This window comes from Rhinoraja longicauda, chromosome 6 (genome assembly GCF_053455715.1).
Source record: "Rhinoraja longicauda isolate Sanriku21f chromosome 6, sRhiLon1.1, whole genome shotgun sequence".
Lineage (NCBI taxonomy): Eukaryota > Metazoa > Chordata > Chondrichthyes > Rajiformes > Arhynchobatidae > Rhinoraja > Rhinoraja longicauda.
The window spans coordinates 2129541-2153315 of NC_135958.1; the positions used below are offsets into that span (position 1 = coordinate 2129541).

Sequence of the window (23775 nt, forward strand, 5' to 3'; positions counted from 1 at the left end):
TACATGTTCGAAATAAAATACAAACAAAAACAATGTGAAATGTTTATATTCTCTTCAATCTTTTGTATTCTAAAAGCATCTTTATGACCACACAAGTTCTGTATCAGGTTAATGCGTGTAGATTATTTAAGATACTTTGTAATCTGAGGAAAAGTTTTGAGGTGGTGAAGTGAGCTGAAACTGGTGCACAATTTGCTTACACTCCGCGCCGCCCAACCGCCGCCGCCGCCGTGTGTGGGTCGCTAATGCGCATGCGGATTACGGCGGGCGACCGGGCGGGCATTGGCCGAGGGGCTGGTGGCGCCAAGCGGCGGTGTTCGGACAGCCCCGACGTCGCGCTCGGACAGCCCTGACGTCGCGCTTGGACGCTCGGACAGCCCCGGCGGTCGGGCGGCGTTCGGACAGCCTCGGAAGGCCGCGACGCTCGGACAGCTTGGGCGGTCTCGGTGCTCGGACAGCCCCGGCGCTCGGGCGGTCTCGGCGTTCCGACAGTCCCGGCGCTCGGACAGCTCGGGCGGTCTCGGTGCTCGGACAGCCCCGGCGCTCGGGCGGTCTCGGCGCTCGGGCGGCGTTCCGACAGTCCCGGCGCTCGGACAGCTCGGGCGGTCTCGGCGCTCGGACAGCCCCGGCGTTCCGACAGCCCCGGCGCTCGGGCAGCTCGGGCGGTCTTGGTGCTCGGGCAGCCCCGGCACTCGGACGGTGCTCGGGCGGCGCGGAGCTCGAACGACGCCGACGACGATGACGATGACGACGATGTTGATGATGATGATGACGACGGTGTGCGTGTCGTCCCAGAGCACTTGAACATGACGTCCAGCGTCCAGTGTGCCCGCGGGCCCTGGATCGCGGAGCTGTTGCTGGAGCACGGAACCGCCAGGAATTGGTACAAGTCGGCCCCGGTTCAGGTGATAGAGGTGAGCAGTCAAGGTGTGTGCAGGGGAAGACCCTCATAGTGGCCGCAGTACAGAATGAGCAGCTCTTGAATGAATAGGAACAAAACCTTGCAAATGCTGGTTTAAATCGAAGGTGTACACATAATGCTGGAGTAACTCAGCGGGTCAGGCAGCATCTGAGGAGAGGAGGAATGGGTGATGTTTCGGGTCGAGGCACTTCTGAGGCAATAGACAATAGGTGCAGAAGGAGGCCATTCAGCCCTTCGAGCCAGCACCGCCATTCAATGTGATCATGGCTGATCATTCTCAATCAGTACCCCGTTCCTGCCTTCTCCCTATACCCCCTGACTCCGCTATCCTTAAGAGCTCTATCTAGTTCTCTCTTGAATGCATTCAGAGAATTGGCCTCCACTGCCTTCTGAGGCAGAGAATTCCACAGATTCACAACACTGACTGAAAAAGTTTTTCCTCATCTCTGTTCTAAATGGCCTACCCCTTATTCTTAAACTGTGGCCCCTGGTTCTGGACTCCCCCAACATTGGGAACATGTTTCCTGCCTCTAACGTGTCCAACCCCTTAATAATCTTATACGTTTCGATACGATCCCCTCTCATCCTTCTAAATTCCAGTGTATACAAGCCTAGTCGCTCCAATCTTTCAACATATGACAGTCCCGCCATTCCGGGAATTAACCTAGTAAACCTACGCTGCACGCCCTCAATAGCAAGAATATGCTTCTTCAAATTTGGAGACCAAAACTGCACACAATACTCCAGGTGCGGTCCCACGAGGTGTTAAGCGCCGGCCAAGTGGAAGCGGACCCTGGCTGACGTAGATGGCGAGCGGGGAAAGGGCTGGAGGGCCAGCAGGAGTGGTGAGGGGCCAGAGCCACAGGAAGCTAGGCGCGGAGCAGGGGCGCCGAGCCTGGAGGAGCGCAGGAACGGGGAAAGGTGGCAGGACGCTCGGAGCGCCGGGAGGGAGCGGGAGACGCGCTGATGGGAGAAGACCAGCCGGGCCCGCTGCACTGAAAGCCCTATTGTTATTTGAACTTAAAATAATGTTAAAAACAGTATTTTAAAATTTCCCCCGTTGTCGGTTGCTTTATTATTGTAGAAGTGTAAACTCAAATTATTGAACAAAACAGGGTGGGGGTAAACTTACTTTTGAAAAGTTGCCAGGGGTAAACGGGACGAAGAAGGTTGGGAACCCTGCCCTCGTGAGTGCTTGTGTGCCGTACACGGCGTGTCCTCCAGTTGAAGTTGCGTGGCAACAGTACGGGTCAGGGGCAGTGACCTCGCCTACCGTGGAATCACTCTATACCTGTCCTGCCATCCCGATTTTAACTGAATTTAATCTGATCCTACCTCACCAAAGCCCATCTCTTGCTTAAATCAACCCTTGCTACATACTTCACTCAGTGGGCTGTGCACAATGTTCCAAAACAATAAGTGCGGGATAAATCATTTGATTTTAAAAGTGTGGCAATGTGACCTGGAAATGGTTATAATCTCAGTCTGAAGAAGGGTCTCGACCTGAAATGTCACCCATTCCTTCTCTCCAGAGATGCTGCCTGTCCCGCTGAGTTACTCCAGCTTTTTGTGTCTCTCGCCAATTAACAAAATGCGTTTAAAAACCTTGGAATAAAAAGAAAACTTAGAATTAAAAGAAAATTATCTCTAAAACTAAAATTAAAAACTATATGCAACTTGCTTAGAATACAGTGTGTACACTGGAATTTAGAAGGATGAGAAGAGATCTTATCGAAACGTATAAGATTATTAAGGGGTTGGACACGTTAGAGGCAGGAAACATGTTCCCAATGTTGGGGGAGTCCAGAACAAGGGGCCACGGGTTAAGAATAAGGGGTAGGCCATTTAGAACGGAGATGGGGAAAAACTTTTTCAGTCAGAGAGTTGTGAATCTGTGGAATTCTCTGCCTCAGAAGGCAGTGGAGGCCAATTCTCTGAATGCATTCAAGAGAGAGCTAGATAGAGCTCTTAAGGATAGCGGAGTCAGGGGGTATGGGGAGAAGGCAGGAACGGGGTACTGATTGAGAATGATCAGCCATGATCACATTGAATGGCGGTGCTGGCTCGAAGGGCCGAATGGCCTCCTCCTGCACCTATTGTCTATTGTGTAGGAAGGAACTGCAGATGCTAGTTTAAACCAAACGTAGACACATAAAGCTGAAGTAACTCCGCGGGTCAGACAGAAGAAGGGTCTCGACCCGAAACGTTACCTATTCCTTATCTCCAGAGGTGCTGTCTGACCCGCTGAGTTACTTCAGCTTTATGTGTATCTTTTGCTTAGAATACATACCTTTAAGATTATGGAGATTTTTCGTAAGTTAATGTTTAAATTCTTTCAAATCTTTTTTATATTGAGGAATCTTTTGAGGTGAAATAAAATAAAACTTGTCGAGAGCTTATTTTCTGAGGTGATCCATTTCCTTTTGGTTTGTGGAGTCACAAATAAGTATGCAAGTTGATGGGCTGGAGTTGCAGGTCTGATCTGCAGTGTGAAGCCAGAATGACAGGAGGCTGACGATCTCTTCTATTTCGGCCTATTTCGGGTTAGTGAATGTTGCACTCACAGCATAGAATGAAACCATGTAGAGATTTGTAAATAAGGATGATGATTTTAAAATTTATGCATTGCTACATGGGACATCTCAGTTGTGCTTTTTTTGACAATGTTGTCCTTTTATTTTAGATTTAATCAAATTGAGATAAGGTTATTTCAGAAACTGACTTCCTTCCTCAAAAAGATGTCAGTCTCGTAATTTCAATGTAAATTCTTAAAATATTTGCTTAAATCTGTTTAACAGAGTTCAGTCTATTTGAAAGTTGTCATGCTTAATTAATTATTGTATGTATTTGTGCACCTCGCAATGTTTCGGCACATTGACCTGGGTGAGTGAACAGTTTGGGTTCTGTCATGCTATTTTCACAGATAATGCTTGAGATACAGTCATGTATTATTGATTTGTGTAAATGTGCGGATAGGTAGATTGTTTTATAATCATGTCATGACAGAGATAGAAGTAAATAATGTACATTTTCTACAGTGGTCTACAGTGGCGCAGCTGAGAGCCGCTGCCTCACAGTGCCAGAGACCCGGGTTTGATCCTGTTCTTGGGTGCTGTCTGTGTGAAGTTTGCACATTTTCCCTGTAATCATGTGGGTTTCCGCCCACATCCCAAAGACATGCCAGTTTGTAGGTTAATTGGAGGCATTTTTTTTAAGAGGCCAATGTGTATGAAGTCGGTGAAAAGATAGGATAACGTAGAACGTGTTGGTGTTGGTGATTAATGGTTGGTGTGGATTCGTTCGGCCGAAGGTCCTGTTTCCATACTGTAGGTCTAAAGTAAAACATAAAAACTCAACTAAAGGTGCTAAGTAATTGGATATAATTTATTTTGAAATTGAATAATCAAACATCAAATTCCCTGTTGAAATGTAGTAGTCTTTGTTGTATTTGTGCAGTTATTTGACAATGTGGTCCACTTCTACAGATTAGTTAAGGTTGTTTGAGAAGATGTCATTGTTCTTTCCGAAAATGTCAATGTTGTTATTAACATGAGAATCTTTAGAATGTTTAAATGAGGGTTTTCTTTGCAGCTTGTTCCACTTGAGAACTGGATTAAAGAAGCTGGATATGAATCTGCTGTTGTTGTCTATATATCAGATTTAAAATACAGGATTAAAGCTGTTCTGACGGAAGAAGCTGGGAGTAACATTCAGCAGTAAGTGATTACAAGTAATAAATCTAACTTTTATGTAGTAAGTTACATTTTTGATATTCCTGGAAAGAGGAAATTCTGGACATATGGTCATATAGAGATATCCAGAAACCAGTTTGACTATCTTTCTCCCTGTTAGAATGCATCTGAGGGAAATGATAGCATTCTTTGCATGCTATCTAATCAAATCAAATTATACTATGCAGATGCTCCTCGACTGACAATGGGGTTACGTTCCGATAAACCCATTGTAATTCGAAAATATCGTGTCGAAAATGCATTTAATACACCTAACCTACCACACATTATAGCCACCTAGCCTATTGTTTCTACTGAATGTTTAGTTTAGAGATGCAGTGCGGAAACAGGCCCTATCGGCCCACTGGGTCCGCGCACATTAACATTATCCTACACCCACTAGGGACAATTTTTACATTTACCAAGCCAATTAACCTACAAACCTGTAGGCTTTGGAGTGTGGGAGGAAACCGAAGATTTCGGAGAAAACCCACGCAGGCCACGGGGAGAACGTACAAACTCTGTACAGACAGCACCTGTAGTTGGGGTCGAACCCGGGTCTCCGACGCTGCATTCGTTGTAACTCTACCGTGCCGAATAGGTATCGCTTTTGCACCATCGTAAAGTGGAAATATCGTCAGTCGAAGCATCGTAAGCCGAGGAGCATATGTACATAATTACAGTCAAGCTGAACTCAAGTGCAATAGATAACGGTAGAGAGTGCAAAATATTGTTCTCAGCATTATAGTTCACCAGTTCAATAGATAACAATGGGGTCGAGGTGAATCTGACAGTATCCTAACTTTTGTTTGGATACAATGTCAATGACAATAATCACCACTTCTCGAGCGGTTCAGGATATAATGGTGCTTTTAGATGTTTAGAAAGCATTTTATCGGGATGCATTGCAGCATGGTTTGGGAACAGCACCATTCAAGACTGCAAGAAATTGCAGGGAATTCTGGATGCAGTCCAGACCATTCACACAAACTAACCTCCTTCCATTGACTCCATTTACACCTCACATTGGCTCAGCAAGGCCACCAGCATAATCAAGGGCGAGTCGCACCATGGCCACTCTTCTCACTTCTCCCATCGGGCAAAAGGTGTAGAAGTATGAAAACAACCTCCAGATTCAGAGACAATTTCTTCCCAGCTGTTATTAGGCAACTGAACCATCCAACCAACAACTAGAGACCAGTCCTGAGCTACTATCTCCCTCACTGGAGACCTTCGGACTATCTTTGATCGGACTATCCTGGACTTTATCTTGCACTAAATTTTATTCACGTTATTCCCTTTATCGTGTATCTGTACATAGTAGATGGCACGATTGTAATCATGTATTACCTTTCCACTGACTGGTTAGCATGCAGCAAAAGCTTTTCACTGTACCTCGGTACACGTGACAATAAACTAAACTCAAACAAATTAATAGAGAAATCTTCTTTGTGAATTGTCTGTCTGACAATGCAGCTCATTTAATATACCTTGACAAAAGTTTGTAAAAGTTCATCAAAAGTCAGCTGCCTTTATTTCTATTCTTAACTTTTAGGGAGGAGGAGAACTATACACTCAGTCAACTCAAAAACAAAGTCGTTATTTTGAAAAAATTCAATATTCAAGTCAGATTGGAGCTTGAATTGGTAAGTGATTTTTGATATGTTACTGGGTTTTTTAAGCTTGATTTTGGGTTTGGTACAGAAGTAATTATGTTAATGGCATGTTGTAAATTGGTTGAATGTTTTATTTCATGGGTATATCCATTGATTATTAAAGCAAAATACACGTTTTAATTAACAGTGAGGTTTTGGAAGTAAGTGCAAAAACATATATTTAAGATGCCTTTAACATAATGTGCCCCAAAGTGATGTTTAATATGTTGGAGCTTACAAAATAGGAATAGGCAGGCTATCCTGTCCTCGAAGCCTATTTTGGTCATCAGAAATTCATTACTCATAACCCATGGTTTCTTCTAAAAACCATAATCCAAAAATCTGGATCTCCCCCTTGAATGCAGTCAAATGAGGTAGAGTTTAGAGTAAGTGTAAATGGCAGTACTGAACAGGGTGTGAACAAGGTTGCATTAATCGGATTGGAGTGGGGAACTGCACTCAAGTCTGGAAGTCCAAGTTGCTAAACTCCTGTTTCTTATCCCAGAAGGTAAAAGAGAGAAAAGGGAGAGGCCAAGGTGACAGATATCCTTGGGGAGTTTCTTCCTACCATAACCAGAGAGCAGTGCTGAGCTACTATCTACCTCTTTGATGACCCTCAGACTGTCCCTGATCGGACTTTGCTAGCTTTTCCTTGCACTAAACGTTATTCCCAATATCTATACACTGTAAATGGATCGATTGTAATCGTGTATTGTCTTGTTGCTGACTGGTTAGCACACAACAAAAAGCTTTTTACTGTACCTCTGTACACGTGACAAACAATAAACTGAAACTGTAATGTGATGACAAAATCTGTCGACTATTGCATATGGACTCAGTGGGCTGTTTCTATGCATGGGGTACTTAATCAGGGTCTTTATGTATGACAATAATCTCACTGATCCATATGCAAAATATGTATTTCACTGTACCTTTGGTACATGTGACAATAAAAAAGGATCTATACACTGATACCTCCAGCCTTCCAAATGCAACACACTGTGGAGATGGATAAGTTGTATGGGAGTGATCGGCCTCTGATGGACGGGGCTCTGTTCATCACTCTGATGATTTAAAAGGTCAAACGATAAACTAATGCCATACCAGGATGAAATGCATCCCAACGGAATACTTTCTATTGTGCCTCTGAACAAATTTGGGAATATCCCTGTGGAAATGCTGAACTTTCTCAAACTTCTAAGAAAGTAAAGATGCTGATGCGGTTTCTTGATCACCACATCAGTGTGAGGGGATCAAGTTGGTTGCTGGTTATGCCTAGGAACTTCGGTGTTGACTATGTCTGCAGCAGCTCTGCTGGTGAGTGTAAGGGTTGTGTTCATCTCAATAGACAATAGGTGCAGGAGGAGGCCATTCGGCCCTTTGAGCCAGCACCGCCATTCAATGTGATCATGGCTGATCATTCTCAATCAGTACCCCGTTCCTGCCTTCTCCCCATACCCCCTGACTCCGCTATCCTTAAGAGCTCTATCCAGCTCTCTTGAATGCATTCAGAGAATTGGCCTCCACTGCCTTCTGAGGCAGAGAATTCCACAGATTCACAACTCTCTGACTGAAAAAGTTTTTCCTCATCTCAGTTCTAAATGGCCTACCCCTTATTCTTAAACTGTGGCCCCTTGTTCTGGACTCCCCCAACATTGGGAACATGTTTCCTGCCTCTAACGTGTCCAACCCCTTAATAATCTTATACGTTTCGATAAGATCTCCTCGCATCCTTGGATCAACAGCTCTTTTGTCTTGTTAATGATAAGGGCTAGATTATTGTCCTGACATTATGACACTCTACCCTTGGTCTCTTTCCTTTACTTTGTCTTGTTGTAGTTCTAGATCTGGCTGACAACAGTTATATCATCATCATACTTAAAGATCGAGTTGATGGTCAGCAGATCCTTGACCTCCTGACCGATAGACCCCAATCAGTGAGCATAGGGCACAAATCATTCTCTACGAAAAACTGCAACATTGGTGTTCCGAAAGGATGTGTTCTCAGCCCACCTTCTTTACTCCAGTACACCCACGACTGTGCAGCCATGTATAAATCTTATTCAATTTATAACTTTGCTGACGACACCAACATTGTGGGTTGGATATCAAATAATGATGAGACGGAGTACAGGAAGGAGACTGAGAACCTCGTGGCCGGTGTCGAGCCATCAACCTTTCTTTCAATGTCAGCAAGACAACGGAGATAGTGTTCAACTTCAGGAAGCGCGTACCCTGGTTTGCATTAACAGCGCCGAAGTAGAGATGGTTGAAAGCATCAAATTCCTAGCAGTAAATATCACCAACAACTCCTGGACCACCCATATTGAAGCAACGGCCAAGAAAGCACACCCCAACGACTCTACTTCCTTAGAAGCATGTCCCCAACAGCTCTTGTCAACTTCAGATGCGCCATAGAAAGCATTTTATCAGAATGCATCTCAGCTCCATCCAAGACTGCAAAAAATGCCTAGCCCAGACCATCACATAAACCAACCTCCCTTCTGTTAACTCCATTTATACCTCGCATTGCCTTGGCAAGGCCACCAGCATAATCAAGGACAAATCGCACCCTGGCTACTCTCTTCTTCCGTTGGACAAAAGGTATAGAAGTGTGAAAACGCATACCTCCAGATTCAGGGACAGTTTCTTCCCAGCTGTTATCAGTCATCTGAACCATCCTCCCACAAGTAGAGACCAACACTGAACTCCTATCTACTTCATTGGAGATCCTCAGACTATCTTTGATCAGACTTTACTGGTTTTATCTTGCACTAAACATTATCCTAGTTATTCCCTTTATCATGTATCTGTACACTGTGAATGGCTCGATTGTAATCATGTATTGTCTTTCCGCTGACTGGTTCGCACGCAATAAAAGCTTTTTACTGTACCTCGGTGCATGTGACAATAAACTAAACTCAAACGTTGTACTTGGTCTACTCCCTGTACACCCATGATTGTGTAGTCAAGGGCAAAGCACACAACCATGTTTTAGTTCTCCGCCATGCCAGTAAAGTCGAGTCATCAAAGATTTAGAAGTTTCAAAAGTTCCTTTGAAATAGCGATGATTGACAGGGGACTTGGAACTAATGACAGGGGGCTGGATCTGATGATTTTCTCAACGCTGGAATGGATAGATAGGAGAAGCGATCATAAAAGGCTGTTTTAACTGTGTTAAGAGGAACATCACACAAAATATCACTGTTCTCTCGCACTGAATATGATGAAGATTGAAAGCACTCGGGGCCATTGTTTACCTGTTTTCTGTATGAGTGGGCAAGGCATTCAGGGATTATACTACCCTGATGCTGCAATGTCGTGTACAGTCGTTTGCAGTTACTAACAATGCTTATTCTCTTTTTTTCTTCAGAGGGATTGTGAATTTTATCTCGTGGTTCAGGATTTGAAGATTTTGCCAGGAGAAATGGGTTCCGCTGATGCACGCTCCTGGTAGGAAGCATTCCAACTCTATGGAGCATTATATTTATTGATTTTATATGTTTGCCAAATAGCTAAACTTTGAAATTATTTTAAATTTCAGTAACATGGATCTTGCTGTGCAGAAGAAGTTAAGAGAACTCAGGGAGTAGGTGTACATTATTTTTTAAGCTTGTAAACTTTCCTTGAATTGTGTACAGTTGAAAAATTAACTAAACCGTTTGTTGCCTTGAGTTGCTAAAGGTTTCATTTATTCAACCTCCCCCACAAGGATGAGTGACATTAAAATTTTCTTTCGAATTCTTTTCCCACGGCTGTTCACATTTCTATCACCTTCAAAAGTTCTTCAATTAACTCTTAACCAATTTTTCAGTCGCCAGTTTAAATTGTAGTCCATTGGTAATGTTGTGCTGTCAGTGAAGCCACCAAGGACATTTAGCCCCATTAACATGACACATTAGCACATGGTGTATCACTGTCAGCATGCTTCTCATCTAATTAAAAGGCCATTCTGGACTGAAAAAAGGATCCATTGATTCACAATGTTTGATGGATTGATATATTATTGTCACCTGTACTTGGTACAGTGAGATTCTGTGTTTGCATACAGTACAAATATGCAAGAGCCAGTCACCAAGTAAAGGGTGCCGACCAAGTTACAAAAATAATGTTGGAAAATTGTGAATAGATACAAAATATTTTAATCCTAGGATTCATCAAATGCACTGTAAACTGAATGTATGTTGATCTTTACTTTACCCCATTTTCAAAAAATCCTCTAAAGAGGGAATAAATATTTTACTGTGAACATAGCTCACGCATGTACTTTAAAAATCTTGGCCACTTCATTCTTATCCCCAGTGTATTTTATTTTACTGATTTGGAACAAAAATCAAATGATGTTTTCAAGAGAGTTAGATATAGCGCTTAGGGCTAACGGAATCAAGGGATATGGGGAGAAAGCAAAAACGGAGTACTGATTTTGGATGATCAGCCATGATCATAATGAATGGCGGTGTTGGCTCGAAGGGCCAAATGGCCTATTCCTACACCTATTTTCCATGTTTCTATGATTTTATTGATGTCCTAGTCAGAGGATGTACACTAATATTTCAGTGTATTGTACAATAGATAGTGTTACATTTAAAAATGGAAACCCGTTGGTCTCAAATAATCTGAGACAAGAATAATGTATCTTGCTTTCCCAAAAGAAAATTGGGAAAATTACAGGATAAATGACCTGTGGGCTTCATCTTAGGCCCCCTCGGTCATGGCTGACCATGGGTGATGCATCCTAGTTGGCTGCTTGCTCCACACCTCGGCTAGAGCAGTGTCGCTTGTGGCTGAAGAGACCAATGCGGGAGTGACAGTCTCTGTGGCAAAGATCACATTTGTGTGTGGTCTCTGGTCTGTTGAAGTTGCTGCGCTCCTTTCTGCATGCCCGCTTGTCTGCCGCTGCGTTCATCTGTGGGCAATCTTGTGTAATTTCTGTGGAGCTTGTATCAAATGTGATTGCTTGTCCTTGAAGTTGGAAGAAACCTGAATAGGGAGAATCTGATAATTTCATGTATTGACTACATTAAAACAATGTAAAAGAAAAGTAAAATTGTGGATGAGCTGTAACTCAATATTCTTGTAATTTTACAGTAATCACTTAAATAACACAGTCTCCCAGGAGAAGACATTTACCGGTAAATTTCCTCTTGATTTTTATTCTTGCTGTATAATCTATCACATTTTCAGAATTGCTAAAATGCATCTTTCTAAAGTTTAATTTTAAAATATGTAGCTAATGTCCTACTCTCAAAATGATGTTGTGTCACACAATGGCCTGGCTACTTGCAATAGCTTCGGGCAGCAGGTTCAAACTAACAGATCTGCAAAACCTTTGACAGCAGGCAAAGCCATCCCTTGAGTTTGCTGACTGGCCCTGACAAAAAATGTTGATAAACTGTTACCAATCAGGAAATAATTAAACAAATTTAAAACATTATCAAACCTCTAAACAACAGGTTTTATCTGTAATTCTATTTTTAATTTATTTAATAACACTTAAAGAAGCTTTTAGTTCAAAGAAATATAAATTGCCTCGTAATTACCTTAATCCTCAACGTTCTTATTTATTTTAATCAACAAATCTACTGTTCCTTTGATAGCACAACTGTCGAGATATTGCAGCAAATTTTCATTCTGGCAGTGGACTCCATGAAGATCCTAGAGTAATCAGCAAGAACAGGCCAGCAAATTTGTGACATGGCGTTTGCATGGGAATCTTGAAAGGAAACACTAAGGATGAGATATGCTGTCAGTTCAGCATTGAAATGCCAGTGTTTTCAAGCAATTTCCTGTCAACTGTTATTTTGGTCTTTTATGCTTCATGATACCTTCATAAATAGGCTGAGGAATCTGGAAATAGTAGTTTTATTGGTAAACTATGACAACATTGTCTTTTATGTTTTAATTTTTAGATCTCAGTCTATCAAATATGATTAATGCAGCAGTGGAAGATGAAGTTAAAGTGTTAAAACATGCTGCAGAACTCTGCCTTGATCCAGTTGTTGCTTCTAAAGTTACAGCATCCACATCTCGTTCAGAAAGTCAGACTACAGGATGGAAAACCATGAGAAGACAAAATACGGTAAAGGAGTTTATTTTTGTTCTCAACTATTTGCTTTTGTTGTGTCGTGTGTGGAGTAAAGTTTGTCAGGCTTTTTAGTAAATAATAAAACTTTGACTGAAACGTTCATGTTTGTTGCGAGGTTGATAAAATACAGATTTTTCAAGCACACTTGGAGTGAGGCTTTCAAGTGAGATTCTTGCTGCCTCTTATTTCTCATCTGCATGCTGAAACTCAGTCATATATTCCAAAAATATGTCAACTTCAACATGTACCTGGACAATACAATTATTCATCTGTCCATAGTTGCAAACTAGAACCTTATTAATAAATTCATTTTAGATAAGAGACAATTTTAGAATGCTGGAAGAGCAGATGATTTATACAGCAAACCAAGCATTATTAAAAAATGAAGGATGCTTGAGAAATGTTTGTTAAGATGATATTACAACATCTAATTGCTGCACGAATTGACCACTATTCAAGGAGAAATGTTGAATATTTGGTAATAACTGGAAAATATAATTTATATCACGGGGTTGGGCTAGAGCGGCATGGTGGCGCAGCTGGTAGTGCTGCTGCTTCAGCGCCATAGACCAGGGTTCGATCCGACCTTGGGTGCTGTCTGTGTGGAGTTTGCACGTGAACGCATGGGTTACCTCCAACTGCTCTGGCTTCCCCTCCCGAACTAAAAATGTGCAGATCTGTAAGTTAATTGGCCTTTGTAAATTGCCCCTGATGTACAGAAAGTGGATGAGGAAGTGTGATAACATAGAACTAGTGTCATCAGGTGATCGATGGTCAGTGTGGACTCGGTGGGCTAAGGGACCCATTTCCATACTGCGTTTCTAATTTAATCTGTTTCAAACTAACTAGCGAAGAACATATTTAATCATAATTTTATTTTTTGCTGTTTTTAATAGGACAAGAGAAACATTTTCACTGTTCCTGAAGCAATGTTGATGATTTCTTCTCCTCAAGAGGAAGCCCTAAATAATATAAAAGGTGAGCAAGCTGAGCATTATGCTAAAATTTATTATTCCACTAATTGAATGATCAAGTCTTTATGTAATTGTTATTTAAAATATATTGCCACGTTGGGGTATTTTTTCCCTCAATTACAAACAAATTTGCCATGGTTGCAAATTTGTGTACTGTTTTATGCATTACTGGAGATAAAGCACCATCAGTGGGGAAAATGAAATTCATTTGTTTGGGAGTTATGATTTTTAATTAAACAAAATGATTAACCTACTGGTCTTGTCGGTCGGATGTAAAGGAGGCCACCTGGGGAGTATGCAGTAGATGAGGGTTGAAGAGGTGCACGTGAATCTCTGGCTCACCAGGAAGAGCTGCTGGTGTCCCTGGATGGAGGCGAGAGAGGAGGTGTAGGGACCTGTGTGACATCTACTGTGGTTGCGGGGGAAAGTACATGGGGACGAGGCGTGTTGGCTGGGACGAGATGAGTGAACCAGGAGTTGCGGGAAAGAGTGATCTCCGTGGAAAGTGGACGGGCATGGGAATGGGAAGATATAACTGGTGGTGGGTTCACGTTCAACTGTAATCGCTTGTTTAGACACCGATTTGAACCTTCACACTGTTAGATTCTTCTAGCCTCACTTTCTTTGTTTTGTTTTAACTTTTGTAAAGTTTAAAATGAATAAGAATGCAAATATAAATTTGTTACAAGCTATTGGAAAATATTTAATTTTCATCAGAATGGAAGGATGATTTTATGAGCACTGAAGATTCAGAATCTGAATATAACAGCTGCATGGATACATTCACAGGTGTTGCAGGTATGTTTACATGTAGGAAGTGCATCAGTTTTTTGAAATTCCAATTTGCGCATTTAACAGGAGTTTGAGGGCCAGCAGTTGGCTTAGTTTTAGTTTAGAGATACAGCATGGAAACAGGCCCTTCGGCTCACCAAGTCCACGCCAACCAACGATTCCCGCACATCAACACTATCCTACACGCACAAGGGACAATTTACAATTTTACCAAGTCAATTAACCTACAAACCCGCACGTCATTTGAGTGTGAGAGGAAATCGGAGCTCTCGGGGAAAACCCGCGCAGGTCACTGGGAGAATGTACAAACTCCGTACAGATAGCACCCGTAGTCAGGATGGAACCCGGGCCTCTGGCGCTGTAAGGCACCAGCTCTACCACAGCGTCACCATGCCGCCCCAATGCAGTAAATTAATCACTTCGGAAAGAGGAAAAACAAACTTTTTGAGGCAGTGGCAAATTAAAACACTTCAACTTCTGCATGAACGTGTCTGTTCCAAGTACCTCAACTTTAACAGTGTCACCTGACTTCAGTTTTGCAAGAATTCTTTCACGCCATTTATATACTAAAACTCTTGTTTGTTTGTTTGTTCCTGAACTACAGCCAAAACGGTACACGATAGCGTGACAATTTTAGGAGGAGGGAGGATAAGGGGGGTTGAGGGGGATGGAGGGAGGGGAAGGGGGGGAGAGGGAAGGGGAAATGGGGAGGGGAGGGGGGAGGAGAGGGTGCTGCACCAATGCAGATTGGGGCCCAACTAGTCCACTTGGTCTAGTACATATTAATACCTTCAGGTAACTCCATAAAACAAATAAATAAAATTAATTGTAATGTGCATTGCAGAAGAGCAAGAGGATCTATCTTCACAGAATCCTTGGGATGCAGTGTCACCTGCCTCCCTTGTTGGAATTCCATCTTCAGGGGGTGAGTAATATGCTTTGGTTGATCAAATGTTTCAGGTTTTCATAAACTGCTTTGAAACAGAATTGGCTATTTACTCCACCTTCCTCTGCAGCAGAATCTGATTTTAATTGTTTTGTTTGTTAATCAAGAAGCATTTACTATACAAAGGGGAGTGTGAAATTCCGTAGGTAACCAGGTAGTTGTTCTTACAGATATTTGCACTTTGAAATCAACTTGAGAGATCAAGATCTAAGATACTTAGAGGAGGAATTTCTTTAGCCAGAGGGTGGTGAATCTGTGGAATTCATTGCCACATATGGCGGTGGAGGCCAAGTCATTGGGTATTTTGAAAGTGGAGATTGATGGGTTCTAGATTAGTAATGGTGTCAAAGGTTACGGGGAGAAGGCAAGAGAAATTGGGGTTGAGAGGGAAAAATAGACCAGCCGTGATTGGATGGCAGAGCAGACTTGTTGGGTTGAATTGCCTAATTCTGCTATGTCTTATGAATTTATATAAGGTCTGACCCAATATTATCAAAACTGAAATTTGTACTGTTACCTATTGCCTATTCCGGAAAAGCACCTTGCAGTTCAGTTAAATTATGTTTTTGCTTAAAAATTCTCCCAGCTGTTAGAGGGAATATTTTCTATCTTGATGTTGTTTTGCCCCCTCTTCCTGGGATTCCCTGAAACCTTCAGTTCCAATCTTCATATTGACAATGCTATTTGTGCTTATAGTTTCAGTGATCAGAGCATTTTCTTTTGGTTTAGGAATTGCATATGGCTTCTGTTTAGGCTATTGTCATCTGGAAAGCATTCTGGGGAAAGCTTTGCTAAATAAGTAATGGAAAGATGGAAAGGAAAATATAAACTGAACATTTCTGTATTTTAATATTTGGATTCACTAACAGATGAGTAGACATATGTAAAGGAATAGATGAAATGTACAAACATTGCCCACTGCATTTGGTTGAGATATATGCTCGCACACCAAGAGAACTCTAATCAAAGGATGAGAGTATCTTGGGCATAACTTGCACTTTCGACTCTGGTATTCTTTTGCCAAGCTACTTGTCACAACTGAAATTCAGGTTCCATGTTAAATAGTTTTCAAGCTGCCTAGCTAACAGATCAGAGGATTATTGGCAGATTGGCACAAGATTCATTGGAAGACCCAATTAACTTTTTTCAAGATTGGATAGTGACCACTCTGGGAATAGATAAACAAGTAAAATTGACAGAAGTTGATTGATCTTCTTTCCGCTGCCTAACATACACTCATTCAGAAGCATATCTAGGGATGATTAAACGCATTTTCAAACCACTTGTAATTGACTCTAGTTAATCTTGGATTCGCATATGGGATTATATCTTGGATGCAGTTTCCAAATGAAATGAATCCAGAAGATGGGAGAAAGTGAATCATGATGTAGAAATGTAATTTTAGACCCTTTTGTGAAATTGTACTCTTGTACAGTTTACATTTTGTTTATAAATCCCTTTGCGGATGGAAACTGCCTGTGTTAATTCGTCAGTCGCACTCCAGTGATGGCATTGCTATCTCCATTACAAACAGACGTAAGTTAATAATAATAAAGTTGAAGAGAAGGGCCTGAGATTGCTGTTTCCAACCTGTAAATTTAATGAAGCAGCTTAATTAATGTAACTGATTATTTGTTTGATTCCAGAAACTTGTATTTCATGTCCCTGTACTTCAGAATCGTGTAAGAGGCACGGTGGGAAACATCATGCCCATTGCTCCACGTTGGTCGATGTTGCTGCTTGCAGTGAGTTATCTGTGGGCCTCCAGCTTCCAAACGTCGGCACACAGGATGATCTAGACAAATCGGTAGAGTTATATACAGCTGAGTCCCAACGTTCAGAAGCGCAATGTGCAAAAGGCCCTTTGTGCTCACCAGCCACATCAGCGGAGAATGGAAGGAACACAATATACGCCACAGAGCTCAAGGAGGACAACGGAGAGAAATCTACAAACTCCACTGGGGACACGAATGATGATTTGTTTAAAAACCTATCCCCTTTAACAGGTTCATCAGTTACTTCCAGTGGCTTGAATTGTGTGAGCTCATTCAAAAACTTAACCCCTGTGTCAGCCATGATCAATGGAGGGCAATTGAAACTGAGCAAGGCAGCATATGATGATGCAACAGTAACTAGAAATAATATACTGGAGACAGAAAAGCAGTTGGATACCAGAGGTGAAGAACACCATGAGATTACAAGAGCTGCAAAAAGGAAAAGGCAGTTTATGGATGCAGAAGATCAAATGGACGGAAAACGTGTCTATCAAGGAACTTCCTGCTCACAGGCAGGGGCCGAAATAGAGGATGGGAACTCCAGCAACTTAAACAGTGATGAAACTATCATTGACAGTGAGCATTGTGAAGAAATTGCTAACGATGTTTGCAAAATAAGCAGCGTGACTCGACACAAAGAGTCTCACCAAAAGAAAAAGGGTAGAATGAATAAAATACCTAACGATATTGCTTTGAACAATGTACCAGGAAACAAAATGGCAGTAGTGTCAACAAAGTATAAAAAGTTAGATTTTGTTTCCAAGAGCCCATCTCAACAAGTTCAAAATTGTAAAGGGCAACCATCAACAGCTATTCCAAATGGGCAGCACACTGAGGATATTAGGATGCATGCTTTACATCAACATCATGAAAATGAGCCTCGGGTAAGTTCTCCAAAAAATGGTAACCAGAAGCTGAAAATCCATTTTTATAGAATTATTTAATTCTTGGAATTCCAATGCAATATTTCAAATTGCCATTTGGAATGCTTCCAAGTTCTGTGGTTGGGTTACCACATGTTCTCTGAACCTGCTGATTGCTTTCACAAATTGGCCCAGTTTAGATTTCATGTGTGGTGCAGTTTTTAGGCAGTTTATGTGCACTGAAACTTTTACAAAATGTACTTTGGTTTACCACAATTACACTCATGCTTGTTATAATTTTGGGATTTTGAGTCTGAAACTCTAGCCTCTAACTCCTTCTTCCCCATTGACACCATAGTTATTAGAGCACGATTTTCTATAACACGAGACAACTGTTGCGTGTATCAGAACTACCTGCAGCCATCGTACTTAACCTCCCTCACCCAACCTGACCACTGCCATAAATATAACATTTTCAAACTTAATGAGAGCTGTCAAGATATCAATAATATGATGGAATTCAGCATTAAGATGGAAAGTGACACGGTTACTTCAGGGATGCGGGTCCTGAACTTAAAGAAAGGAGACTTTAAGAAAGAAAGGTATGAGATGGGAATTGGCTAGGATAGACTGGCAATTGATACTTAAAGGGTTGATGGTGGAGATGCAATGGCAAAGATTTAAGGATCACATGGATGAACTACAAAAAAAAATCATCCCTGTCTGGCGAAAAAATAAAACGAGGAAGGCGGCTAACGGGGGAAATTAAGGCTAGTGTTAAATCCAAGGAAGAGGCTTATAAATTGGCAAGAGGCCAGAGCTTCTTTAGATATGTGAAGAGGAAAAGATTAATGAAGGCAAATGTAGATCCCTTACAGTCAGAAACAGGTGCATTTATAATGTGGAAAGAAGGAAATGGCAGACCAGTTAAACAAGAACTTTGCTTCTGTCTTCACTAAGGAAGACACAAACAATATCCCAGAAATACCAGGGGGGCGAGGATCTAGTGTGAGGGAGGAACTGAACGAAATCCTACTGCAGTTGTACAGGGCCCTGGTGAGACCACACCTGGAGTATTGTGTGCAGTTTTGGTCTTCTAATTTGAGGAAGGACATTATAGCTATTGAGGGAGTGCAACATAGGTTCACCAGGTTAATTCCCGGGATAGCGGGACTGACATATGATGAAAGAATGGATTGACTGGGCTTGTATTCACTGGAATTTAGAAGGATGAGAGGGGATCTTATAGAAACATATAAAATTCTCAAGGGATTGGAGAGGCTAGATGCAGGAAAAATGTTCCCCATGTTGGGGTGTCCAGAACCAGTAGTTTAAGAATAAGGGGTAGGCCATTTAGGACCGAGATGAGGAAAAACTTTTTCACCCAGAGAGTTGTGAATCTGAAATTCTCTGCCACAGAAGGCAGTGGAGGCCAATTTACTTGATGTTTTCAAGGGAGAGTTAGATTTAGCTCTTAGGGCTAGTGGAATCAAGGAATATGGGGAAAACACTGGAACGGGGTACTGATTTTAGATAATCAGCCATGATGATATTGAATGGCGGTGCTGGCTTGAAGGGCCGAATGGCCTACACCTACACATGTTTTCTATGTTTCTAAGAATGAAATGCCAAATATGGGTCAGAAAAAAACAACATGTTCTCCTGAGTTCGATAATTGACCTAATCTATGTGTTTTATTAGAGCCGAGATCCAATATGATCAGAACCAGGTACATCTAATTATGTGTTGGGCATTATGTGAGGTGGCCAGGCTATGTGGCAAAGTGGTTTTGATGTCACTCACCACATGAAAGCAAATGATTAGTGTAATCATCCTGAAATAGATCAAACTTCCACAGTTGACCGGACCAAAGTGAGAGAGACATGGCTGTGACAGAAACATTTCACTGTTTCCAAAAAAATGAACGCAGCTTAATAATTCTGTTAATTTTCAACAAGTCTGGAAGCAGTTCTGTCATTTAATATTGAAGCTATGCGATCATTAGAGGACAAAACACTGTCAAACATGTATGTATTAAACTTATATAATAATGTTGCTTAAGATGAGTGAATTATTTCCATTGCTACCAGGTTTGCCTTACAGTTGGATGAGTAGACATACTTGTGAAGTAAATAAGTTGCAACAGAAATTTCTGTAAGGGTTCTTGTATGCTTTGAATCAAATTTATTTGTGACTTTTGCAGAGACATTCTGATGGAAGCAGATTTTTATACAGCTACCCACCACCTACTGCCGAGCTGATTGCTCAAGTAAACTCTATAAGGTCTGTTCACAGTAATCACATGTCTGTTTTTTAAAGATGTCTCTCTCAAGTGTTTCCATAAATACTTTAAATGTTGTCATACAGATTTACAGCACAAACATAGACTCTTTGGCCCACGGAGAATGTGCTAACTATCAACCGCTTAGTTACTCTAATCCTAGATTAATCCCACAATGTCATTCCCCAGATTCTATACTCTCCTACATCTAATGGACAATTTACAGTGGCCAGTTAACCTACTGATCTGCACATCTTTGGAGTGCCAGAGGATGCCTACAGTCATCGGGAGAGCATGCAAACTCCACACCGACAGCACCCAACGTCAGGAGTCTCTGATGCTGTGAGGCACTGGCACCATTAGCATCCCAATTGCAGTGTACACAAACAGCTTCACAAACAACCATTTTGGCAAGATTGACATAAAATGCTGGAGAAACTCAGCGGGACAAGCAGCATCTTTGGAGAGAAGGAATGGTGATATTTCAGGTCCTCAGGGAAGGGTCCCGACCCAAAAGGTCACCTATTCCTTCTCTCCACAGATGCTGCCTGTCCCGTTGAGTTACTCCAGCATTTTGTGTCTCTCTTCAGTGTAAACCGGTATCTGCAGTTCCTTCCTAACCATTTTGGCAAGTTGAGCTGAATGAGCTGTTGCCATGATATACGACTGTATTTTCTTTCCCTCTGTCAGTGGGTATTTGGGTAATTGCATTTCTTTGAGAGTAACGTAAGTAATTATAGCTCAAATAGTCTATTGAACCATAAAAGTGCTCACCGGACTAACACCGACTCTCATCTCCAGGGGTCCTTAAAGGTTTTCACACATCAAATGCTCACCCAAAAATCTATTTAATGTGGCCATTTTCTGCCTTTATTCTCCTTTTAGATCCAGGACTCTAGCATTCGCAGAGGTTGTGGGAATTCTCAACCCCTTTGATAGGCTTGCCCTTTTAGTAATAGGCTTGCCCTTTTATTGAAATTCCTCTTGGTCTATTTTTAGCAATTAAGGAAAGGAAAACTTTAGATTCCTTTTTACTTGCATTATTTTTTTCAATACCTTCTTACTTTGCCTCATAATTTTACCCCTATGGAGTTCAAGTAGGGACGACTTGTGGGAAGAGTGACTCTTCATCTTGGCATCGCACACGAGTCTCTAAGCTTCTGCATTCTGATCAGGGTGTTAACAAAAGCTATTACTATGGTGCTTTTCAAGTTTAGTAAAAGATTCAACAGTATTATAGAATGCTGATCAAGAAAGAAAATAGAATAACTGGAAGCCTCATCAAATGTAAGGAAGGAAATAACAGGGTGGAGAAGGGCCCAGAGAGTGCGAGCTTGAAGGGTAAAGTCTGGCTGTCAGCAGCAGATAGAGTTGATGATAAAACTAATACTGGAAAAGGGCAGGATTTACACAGGGGTGCAGAGTTGGGATTAAATTACAGACATATCTGGACATCACTGTGGAGGTAATTGTAAAATTCATTTCTGGGAAGATGTGGACTTTGATATGCATGTAGGTAAGAATGTAAATAATTAAATTCTGGGTGAGGGATCGATGCAGAGAGCTCTGGAGATGTTGAGTTTGCGACTGAAATAACCAATAAAAGTAATGATTAAAAAAACAATCAATCACCAATTTTATGGTGCATTTGGAATGGAATCCTGTGCATGGATTTGAAATGTATCATTAGATCTAGATGTGAGAAGAGGGATTGAGTGCCAGAATGAGCAGGTTTTTATCTTTGGTCTAAGCTTGAAATGAATGTGGAGAGGTTGATGGGGCACAGGCTGGAGACATTCCACTGTATTCGGGAAATCAAAAGATGCAACAATTAACATAAGAAAAATGGTCGCAGATATCTTTAACTCAATGGCAGAAATAATAAGGCACACCATTGTATAAATGATGTATGTGTTTGTATATGTCTTGAAGTGGCATTTCAAGGATGATTGGAACAGAATAGCATAGGGTCCACATTTTAGAAACCATTTGCTAGATGAGCATAGGTACTGGTGTTGGAGGGAATATGTTTCCTTCGTCAGTAAGATTTGCAGGCGAGGAATCACGAGAGCTGTACCATTTACTTGACTTGTAAACTGCTCTTACAGAAGAATGGGCCAGTCAGCTAATCCACGTCTTTGTATTTTTCAGGGTTTCGAGTGACCTATTGAATTGGGCAGTTTCATATCTCTCCGGAACAAGTTTGTCACATGACTGAGTCCTGCTCTTTACTGACAGGCAATTAACTACAGCTGGAATCCTTGGAAAGCATTTCAACACATTTTAATGGTGTTTTCGTGTGTTTTCAATGGTAGTTCATCTCAAAACTGCATTACCCTTAATACTGCTGAATACCAAGATGATTTATTTATAGGTACTATGGTATGTGGTAGTTATTAAACCGGCAAAGCAGTAGTTGAAAAACAGGAACGATACCACTTTCATGTGCTGGTCTTGGCTGCTCCTTCTGTTGACTGAAGGCACCTTTGGCTTTGAACAGGAAACTACCATGCTTGTGCTGGATGATCAAAAGAATTGGAGAGACGTCAGAGAACCACCTTGCTCTTGACCAAAACGATCATTAAGTTTCTAAGGAGAATTTTGTGGGGGAATAATTAGCCTTCACTGAGGTATTATTATTGCAATGAAGGGATTATTACCGCTTTTTCTATATTAATCTCCTGATCGACATGCGTTTGACTCCAACTCCAATTCAGAGCTGCATCTTCTAAAGGTGTAACATTTGGAGAGGAATCTATTTTTTTTTGGCTAGTAAATAAAAATCTGATTTTTTTCAACATGGATCTTTTTAATTTTTAGAAATCTAAACTTTTTGACAAGTTTGTGTGTTGAAATCTAATGTACTTTGGTAACAATCATGCTCACCAAATCCTAAAATGCCACTGTTGAGTAATTAGGTTTGAAAATGACCAAAACTCAATCTTGGGAAATCTTTCAAAGTTTTACAAAGAGTTTACACATGTGGGAACTTGTTGCAAGATCATAAAGGGACTTGAAATCGGGTGAGAATTTTTAAAACTTTGTACCTGAAGATGAAAAGCAGCTTGAAAGCATTTGAATAAAGACTGCCTTAATTTCATCAGGTGAAGTGGCGATTACGGTGAAACACTGAAAATATTTACGGGTTTAAATTTCTGCATGTGTGTAGATGGACTCTGGATAATACTAATTGTCTGTTGGTGACCAAATCAGTCTTACCTGGTATAGTGGCACAGTTTTAGTCAACACATTATAGTAAGTTCAAGGTTTTAAGGTCAGTTTACTGTCACATGTACCAATTAAGGTGCAGTGAAACTGGAATTATACAGCCATACTAAAAAAAAGCAACAAGACACAAAGTTAACATAAACATCCACCACAGCGGATTCCCCACTTTCCTCATTGTGATGGAATGCAATAAAGTCCAATCTTCTTCCTCTTTTATTCTCCCGCGTTCGAGGCAGTCAAACCATCCGCAGTCGGGGTGATTGAAGCTCCCGCAGCCGGAGGTCGAAGCCCCTGCCCTGCGGTTTGGAGTTCCCAAAGTCGGTCCCTAACCAGAGACCGCGAGCTCCGCGATGTTAAAGTCCGCAGGCACCCGCGGTGGAGCTCTCAAAGTCAGTCTCCAGCAAAGGTCGGCAACTCCTCGATGTTAGGCCGCAGTGCGGACGGAGATACGAAACGGAAAAAAATCGCATCTCCGTCGAGGTAAGAGATTAGAAAAAGTTTCCCCCAACTCCCTCCCCCCCCC

The 23775-nt window shown here is 41.6% G+C and overlaps 1 protein-coding gene across 3 annotated transcripts; it reads left to right on the top strand.

The window, feature by feature from the left end:
- Positions 1-268: 268 nt before the first annotated feature.
- On the top strand, positions 269-23192 carry acd (ACD shelterin complex subunit and telomerase recruitment factor). Of its 3 annotated transcripts, XM_078400336.1 has the most exons (13): positions 269-914; positions 4514-4638; positions 6209-6299; positions 9682-9761; positions 9853-9897; positions 11397-11440; positions 12218-12387; positions 13290-13371; positions 14085-14165; positions 15004-15084; positions 16752-17764; positions 19947-20026; positions 22176-23192. In XM_078400336.1, the coding sequence occupies exons 1-13, from the start codon at positions 807-809 to the stop codon at positions 22240-22242; spliced, it is 2067 nt and encodes a 688-aa protein (XP_078256462.1). In that variant the 5' UTR covers positions 269-806; the 3' UTR covers positions 22243-23192. The 3 variants fall into 3 exon arrangements, with proteins under 3 accessions (XP_078256462.1, XP_078256463.1, XP_078256464.1); XM_078400337.1 differs by lacking the exon at positions 14085-14165; XM_078400338.1 differs by lacking the exon at positions 4514-4638.
- The last annotated feature ends 583 nt before the right edge of the window (positions 23193-23775 follow it).